This window comes from Fukomys damarensis, unplaced genomic scaffold (genome assembly GCF_012274545.1).
Source record: "Fukomys damarensis isolate Sample0158 unplaced genomic scaffold, DMR_v1.0_HiC HiC_scaffold_14, whole genome shotgun sequence".
Taxonomy (NCBI): domain Eukaryota; kingdom Metazoa; phylum Chordata; class Mammalia; order Rodentia; family Bathyergidae; genus Fukomys; species Fukomys damarensis.
In genome coordinates this window covers 33,417,588-33,425,896 of record NW_022900926.1, presented here as the reverse complement: position 1 = coordinate 33,425,896, position 8,309 = coordinate 33,417,588, and the positions used below count along the sequence as shown (strand labels likewise).

Genomic DNA, 8,309 nt, shown 5'->3' with positions numbered 1-8,309 from the left:
CGCGAACGGGGCGGTGACCGTGTGGGAGGTGGTCTCACTCTTGGGAAAACTGCTAGGCACCGTCGCCGCCCTGAAGGTGATTCTGTACCTGCTCCGGGTGTGCTTAGCGATGGCCTGGAAATCCGGCGGCGCCAGCCACTCGGAGCTAATCCACAACCTCCGCAGTAAGTGCCACCCCCGCCCGTTGTGGGGCAGCTGGGGTAGGCTGGGCCTGGACTGGATCCCCCTGGGCTGTCCGGAACGTTCTGTCTGCACCCCGTGCCTGTTGGAGGGCTTCAGCGCCGGGTTGCACCAGTCGTCCGGAATGGCATGCGCTTTTGATCGTCCCCCTGGGACTTGTCGCTCGTTGGCTACGTGGACTGGAAGAAAGAATGAGCAAGGGGCTGCTGCGTGTGGGGCAGGGGTATTCTTCTCCCCGCCGGCCTGGGAGCATGGGGTTTGGCACCGGTGGTAGGGTTGTCGCTGGGCCCGCTTCTTGACAGGCGAGGGGCGTGACTTTGGTGTAAGGAGGTGGGCCTGGATTCCTAGGTACTGGGTTGCCACCTAGAAACCCACCTTCGGTCCTTGCATTTTCTCACTTTCCTGCTCTTTAAGTGACCTCGCTGCAAGCTTTCTCTCTGATTCTACCTCCCCCGCCCTCCGTTTTTTCCTCCAGAGCGAGATGCCACTGTCTGATAGGGGAGAGGGGTGGGGGAGGAAGATGAGAGTATAGCCATTGTGGATGCTGGGAGAAATTTGTCGGGCGGCTGTCCAGTGGAAAGCTCCGTGGGGGTTCAGGGTTGTTGTTCGCGAGACTTGTAATGCTGGAGTCTTCCGAGGTCCCGAATCCAGCAAATGATTGTGCATGTGGAGTGTTTCACCTTTTTCAGGTATACCATAGGTCTTAAAAACCTTATATGGAAGTTTCTTTATATCATTTTCTTTAGTTATTATATTTTTTCTCTGATAATTTTAGGATGGGATGAGCGCTGTGTCACTTCTTTCTTTTTTAAACTAAAAAACAGTGTCGCTGTCCCTCTGGTCGGCAGACCAGAAGGACTGAAGTCCATAATGATCTCACTCTGGTTACAATTTATAGCTGTCTATGCACTCATTATCTTAGAAAATAATTATATACTGTCTAGTGATATTTTTAATTGTCCTGTGATTTTTACTTTTTCATGTGTTTGCCTTATTTCTCACCTTCATTTGTTATCTCATGGAGGGTTAGGACATTTTTTATATCCTCTCAAAGATCTTAGTGTTCATTCTTTTTTTTTTTGCCGCAAATGCTAATTAAGTGTCCGTTATATGCTTAGATCTGTGGTAGGAATATAAAAGTCAATGAGCGAAATGGAGTGTTTGGCACATGATTAATACTTAATATATTCATTTAACTTTTTAAAAATAGCATGAAATATGGAAATTTTGTCTTTAGTGTTTAGTATGCAAGATAATAAAGGGTGTTTAGGTGTTGAAATTTTGACAGTTATTGCCACCAGTCACTTTATGGAAGGACATTTGGAAGTAGACATTTATGCTGAGGCAATAATAGGAAGTGTGATTTAGATTCTCATGAACTGCTCATAAGTTCAGTGTGTTATAAATAACTCCCTTAACATGATGCATGTGCCTGCTATTTACAATGTCCAATGTTCAATACATGAATTGTGACTAAGTACTTTTCCATTAGTAGGTTATCACAGTAGACACTTGGCTGTGGCAGAAATTTGTAATCTATAAGGTTCTTAAAGTGTTTTCCTTTTTGGGCCAAATATGTGGTAAGCCAAGACTAGATATTTTCCCAGTGGTGTTATAATCACTAATGTACTGCATCACCCTTCTTAGCTAAAATTTCTTGTTTTTTTTTGGAACTGGGGATCGTACTCAGGACCTTGCACTTGCGAAAAAGGCGGTGGAACCACTGAGCTAAATCCCTCGCCCTTTTAGCTGAAATTTCTAAGTGTGTTTTTTTTTTTCCTGTCAGAAAATTCAATAAGGAATAATTAACATCACGGATGTGGATAATGGAAATATTTAGCTCTATACTAGATCTGTGATTGATAGGAATGTAGAGAGCTCAGTTTATCCTCTTTTGTTACATTTGTGCAACTTTAAACTTTTTGCTGAGATAATTCTAGATAATTTCTTTTTTATTTATTTATTTATTATAAAAACAATATTTGTTTGTGGATGTAGCTCACTGGTAGAGCTCTTGCCTAGGATGAGTGGGATTCTATCTGCAGTACTGGAAAAAAAATATATGCCCATGTAAAAATTGCAATGGGCTAAACAGTTTGAAAATACTTTCTCTTCATTTTTTTTTCCCTCTGTGTGTATTCTTCTTAAACTAAGCCTTTTTTTTTTTTTTTTTTGTGGTGCTTGAGATTTGAACCCAGAGACTTGTGCCTATGAAGCAAGTGCTCTATCACTAAACTGCACCTCCTGCTCTCTAAATTAAAGGCTTTTAATTAAACCTTTGAAAAAGGTGGAAATATGATTATGCTGATATTGAAATGAAAAGGATGAAAACGAATCTGCAGATTGGAAACGAATCTGCAGATTGGAAAAGGAAACAAATTATGGTTTTATTGTTTTTTTAAAAGATAAGTTCATAATTTATTTAACTTTAATATTATGCTGGGTATGGTGGCACATGCCTGTAATCCCAGCACTCCAGGAGGCTGAGGTGGACGGATCACTGCAAGTCTGAGGCCAGCCTTGGCTTATATAGTGAGTTCAGGACCAGCCTGAACTATAAAGTGAGATTCCCATCTCAAAACAAAAACAAAACAAAAAACCCCAATCTGGTATGCATCTCCTACTTTAACTTATTTTGAGTCGGTCTTATTGATACAAACTAGTAAATAACATAAAGTGCATTGAATAAGATTTAATTTATATTGTTTTGATTTTTAATATCAATGTGTATTTATTTACATTTAATTTATTATTCGGTCAGGGACCACGGAGTATTCCTTTTATTGGTGATTCTTAACCTTGGGCCCATGGGTAACTTCAGTGGAACAAAAACATACATTTTCTCCATGTGTACATTTTTTTTTTTTTTTTTTTTTTTTTTTTTTTGTACCAGGGATTGAACTCGGGCCCTTGTGCTTGCGAGGCAGGCCAAAGGTAGCCCAGGCTGGTCTCGAACTCACAGTGATCCTCCTGCCTCAGCCTCCAGAGTGCTGGGATTACAGGCGTGCGCCACCACACTCGGCTCCATGTGTACATTTAATAATTAAAGCTAAATAAAAGTTCTGTTCAGTTACACTACATCTAGATGCTTGGTTGTGTTACAGTCTACTCAAGTGGTCTTAGGCTGAAGGAGGGGCAAGGTACCGTTGTGCTGTTAAGGTGTGTGTGTGTGTGTGTGTGTGTGTGTGAGTGTGTGTGTGAGTGTGAGAGACACAGTCTCACTGAACTGCAGGCTGGTCTAGGACTGCCTTTGAAGCACTTTTGCTTCAGTCTCCCCAGAGATGTAACCCCACGCCTGGAGTGTCAGTTTTATTAGTATTGTTTTTTGCTCTGGCTGACATGCTTTAAGGGTGGCAGTGAAAAACCAAAGATTATTAGACAAAGATGACAAAGAAAACAAGAGAGTCAACATTTTATGTGCTGCTTTGATAGGATTGAAGTTGTTTGGTTTAACAGAGAGGAGTATTTCAGTAACAATGGTATGTAAATATTTGAAGAGATATCATCTCAGAAGAGGGTCAAACCAGGCCAATCAAAGGCAGATTTTTTGACTCATTGTAAGGAAGAATTCACATATTATCCTAACAATCAAAGAGTTGGCTTTGAAATATAGTGTTTTCTTACACTAAATATACTGAAGCAAAGAATAGTTAACCATTTCACTTTAAGGTATAGTGTACAAGTTTTTAATCATCAGATTTGGATATATAATAGATCTCTAGGGACCCTTCCAAATTCAAATTTCCAGGATTAAAAAAAATAACTTATGGATTGCATAATGCTTGTGGAGTATATATATGTTTGAGGAGCAAGCTACAGAAATTAACATTGTAATACTAACTTCTAATGTTACCTACATTTAGAGTTTTACATAAGATTTTGTCAGAGATTAAAAGGGGCCCAAGCAACATATTCTTCTTGAAAAATAGTGTCAAAACAGCTTATTTTTTCCTACCTATTGAAAGTGATTAAGATATAAAGAAAGGCCATTTATTTATTTTGCAGAAATTGGGGATTGAATCAGGAGGTGCTGTACTACTGAGCTACATCCTCAGTCCTTTTTATATTTTATTTTGAGACAGGGCCTCTATAACTTGCTTAGATGGGTCCCAAATTTGAGATCCTCCTGCAGGCTTATGCCACTGTGCCCAGCTGAAAGGCATACTGTACATTTTTATTTTATTTTAATTAATTAAATTTTTGGGTATTACTGAAAATTAGTTTCTGTATTAAAGACAGGTTAACCAAATTTTCTATCTCTACAACCTGCAAGGATGTTTTTATTGTGCCACAATACAGCATTTCAAGACGAGTCACATAGAAACAGCTCAGTTGCATCCTTTATGCTTTCTTTTGAGTTTTCTGCTGCTTATCTCTGAAGCGTTAAAGATATTCCAGGAGTTTTTGTTTGCATAAAGGTAGCTGATGATTAATATTCTTTATCCATGCTCTGATTTTTATAACCTAAAGGCCCTGGCAGGATGGTTCATAGTCCTGTGATCCATTCTTCATGCAACTGTTACAACACTTCTGTTTTCATTGTAGCAGTCTTGTCCGTGGTCATTGGAATACTTAGTAATGCAAGAAGTGTTTATAGTTTACAGAGGTTTCAGTCCATAATTGGTTGACTCCATGGCAGACAGGCATTACAAAGGAGAAAAAGTTCATCGTGCATAGAAGGTAGAAAAGCAAGCAAGAGTCATACTATATGTTTAAAAATAATACATGGTACTTAAATAATGTGGTTTACTATAACTTGCCAACACGTAAAGTTCTTCCTTGATTGTAGTACAAATTTAAATGTATCTCCTTTCAGAGTTTCTGTACTGAGGGATCTCAAGCTTTATTTAAAGCTTATGCCTATCATTCTGGGTGGGAAAGTAAAAGGTAAAAGTTTTATTAATTTTTTTATTGTTGATAGTCAAGAAATGCAGGCTAAATGATTAACAACTTAAGTCTTAAAACTGATAAGGTTATATTTCTTTTATTGAGATGTAACTTGTAACAAGCTTAGAACATTTCTGTGTAGTTTAAAATTCATCTGCTTTATACCAACACTGACCCTCTCCTTTTCATTTCTGCTGCAGTTGATTCTATTCTGTTCTGAGATTAAAAAAATCTTGAAATAATTGTTTCTTTCAGACTGCCTCACATTAACTCAGCAATGCTTATAAATGTCTTTCATAGCCATTCCTGTAGTGTTTTCATTAATAACTATGATAAATATCTGAGATAATCAACTTATCAAGAGAAAGTGTTTATTTTGGGGGTTCAGTGCATGGTCATTAGGGCCTATAGCAAGATGGTATATTACAGCAGAGGTGTGTGGCAAAGGAAAACTGCTCACCTTGTGACCAGAAAGAGAGAGGAAGAGATTGGATCTCACAATCCCATTTAAGGGCACCTCCTACCTGCAAGTGACCTGAAGACTGTGCACTGAGCCCTACCTCTTAAAGTTTCCACCACTTCCCAGTAGCACCAAGTTGCAATCTCTTCAACATACTTGGGGCATATTCCCGATCTAAACTACAGCCATGTCCAGGCCTAGGTTCTGTGTTCCTACTTGGAGTGATGTCTGATTGGCTGTCACATTTCTCACTGTCCCTTCCTTCAGGTCTGTTCTGCCCATCATAGTGATTTTCCTTGAATGCTATTTTCTGTTATGTCAGTTTGCTCAGGCATTCAGATATTTACTGTATCAAGTGTAAACATCTATGGCTTAGCTTTCAGGCCTCTAGTGTCTCATACAACCCCCTTCTGTGCTGTAACTCTACTCCTGTTTTTCAGACGTCTCATTTTCTTTCTTTTTTTTTTTTCCAGCTTTAATTGAGTTTATTGGTACATTTTAGGGATACAGTACAGTTACATTCATTGTTGGGATCTTGTACCTCTACATGGCAAGTCTTGATTCTCATTTTTTCCCCTTACCTCTGCCCTCCCTTCACCCCCTCCTCCCCTCCCCATCTACAAACACTTTATTTTCATCTTTTCATTCTCTCACATTTTTTTCTTTTCCCTTTTTACTCTTCCCCTACCCACCCCACCTTCCCTACACCTTTAGCTCCTTTCTTCCCATTTCTAAATGTCAGTAATCTTATTAGAATCTTATGCATTGTTGCAGATTATTTACACCAGGGAAACTATTCGGTATTTACACATGTGTGCCTTATTTATTTCACTTAGGAGTATATCTTCAATATGTATCCATTTTCCTATGAATGAATCTATTTTCTCGTTCTTTCTGGCTGAGTAATATTCCATTTTATAGAAAAACCACAACTTCTTTATCCAGTTTCCAACGGATGGGCAAATAGGCTGTTTCTAAGATTTAGCTATTACAAACTGTGCCACTATAAACATGGGTGCACATACTTCTCTGTGATATGATTCTTTTAGTTCTCTTGGAAAGATACCCAGCAGAGGGATGGCTGGGTCAAATGGAACCTCCAGTCCAAGCTCTTTGAGGTATCTCCATATTGATTTCCATAGTGGTTGCACCAGTCTGCACTCCCACCAACAATGGAGAAGGGTTCCTTTCTCCCCACAACCCCGCCAACATTTGTTATTGTGTGATTTCTTGATAGCAGCCATTCTTTGTGGGGTGAGGTGGAATCTCAGTGTTGTTTTCATCTGCATCTCTCGAATGACCAGTGATGTGGAACATTTTTTCAAATATTTTCTTGCTGCTTTTACTTCTTTGTCTGAGAAATGTCTAGATGTCTCATTTTCTTCCTTATATGTCTGTCTTTTTAAGAATTTTATTTTAACTAAAAAAAAATTTTTTTTTTTTTTGAGACAATGTCTTGCTATGCAATTCAGGCTGGCCTTGAACTCACTGTATCGCCCAGGCTGGCCTCCAACTCTTAGAGATCCTCCTGTTTCAGCCTCCCTAGTGCTGGGATTACAGGCATGTTAGACAACGCCCAGCAACTCTTCTTTATATGTCTTGTGCATTAGTTACTACATGTTCAGCTGCTGTCACAAAGACAGAAATGACAGTGGCTTAAACATTTGGGCCTGGCAGGATATGCCTATAATCCAAGCACTCTGGAAGACTGAAACAGGAGGATTGCAAGTTTGAGCCTAGCCTGGGCAATTTAGCAGCACTTTGTCTCACAACAAACAAACAAAGGCTGGTTCAAGGACCCTGGGTTCAGTTCCTACTACTGGGGAAAAATAGTTTACACCAGTTTCTCCTTCCCATAACACTCCAAGTGTAAGCCTTTAGGGGATCTTACGGTGTTTCTATGGTGTCAGAGATCAAGGCTCATCTCTTGTTGTTCTGCTCTTTTCCCTATCAGTAATTTCAAGATAGTTCCTGTACCATTTTCACATTCCAGCTGTGGGGAAGAAAACAGGAGAAAGAGCAAAATACTCCTTTTTTTTTTTTTTTTTTTTTGGTACTGGGGATTGAACTTGGGACCTCTCACTTGCAAGGCAGGCAGTGGAACCACTGAGCTAAATCCCCAGCCCTAAAATACTGACTTTTAAAGACAGGGTCTGAATTTTGCATATATAATTTCTGCATATATTCTATGATAAACTAATTGTAGGTCCATTCATAAGTACAAAGAGGCTAGAGAATGCACCCAGTTAAAATTCTATCACTGAAAGAAAAGTAATCCCCCTGCTCCATCTTGCTAAATTGTGTGTGTGTGTGTGCACCTGTGAACAGTACTTGTTAGTGAATATCTATGATAATAATGAATTTCCCATTGCTGTGTTAAGAGGGGTTAGGAGAACTGAAAAGATGAATTTTAAGTTAAGTAATATGTGTACATAGTTGAAAGAAAAAGCATAGAAAGGATCTATGAAAATTCCTTCCTCTATTCAGCTGTTTTTGGTTTTTCTGGTGATCATCTTCCATATCTTTTTTTATCCCCCCATTAAGTTTATTGGCACATTTAAAGCAAGCAATAATGTCTTTTTTTAGCCCAGTGTGGTGATGCATGCCAGAAATCCCAGCCCTTGGGAGGCTGAGGCAGGAGGATTGCTATGAGTTTTGAGACCAGCCTGGGCTACATAGTGAGTTTCAGTCTCAACTACTTCATGAGACCCTGTCTCAAAAAACAACAACAAAAAAGTTTTTTTTTTTTTTTTTTTTTTTTAACCGGGGACCAACTTTGAAA

At 39.2% G+C, this 8,309-nt stretch overlaps 1 protein-coding gene across 3 annotated transcripts in view; it reads left to right on the top strand.

The window, feature by feature from the left end:
* The first annotated feature begins 6 nt into the window (after nucleotides 1–6).
* The window catches only part of Pcmt1 (protein-L-isoaspartate (D-aspartate) O-methyltransferase), a 72,192-nt gene continuing 63,889 nt past the window's right edge, over nucleotides 7–8,309 (top strand). For 2 of the 3 annotated variants that reach the window (XM_010607734.3, XM_033763315.1), the window contains exon 1: nucleotides 7–164. In XM_010607734.3, coding sequence (XP_010606036.1) covers nucleotides 110–164 — 55 coding nt within the window. In that variant the 5' untranslated portion in view covers nucleotides 7–109. The remainder of the gene's footprint in view (nucleotides 165–8,309) is intronic. The other variant, XM_019205070.2, reaches the window with a different exon arrangement.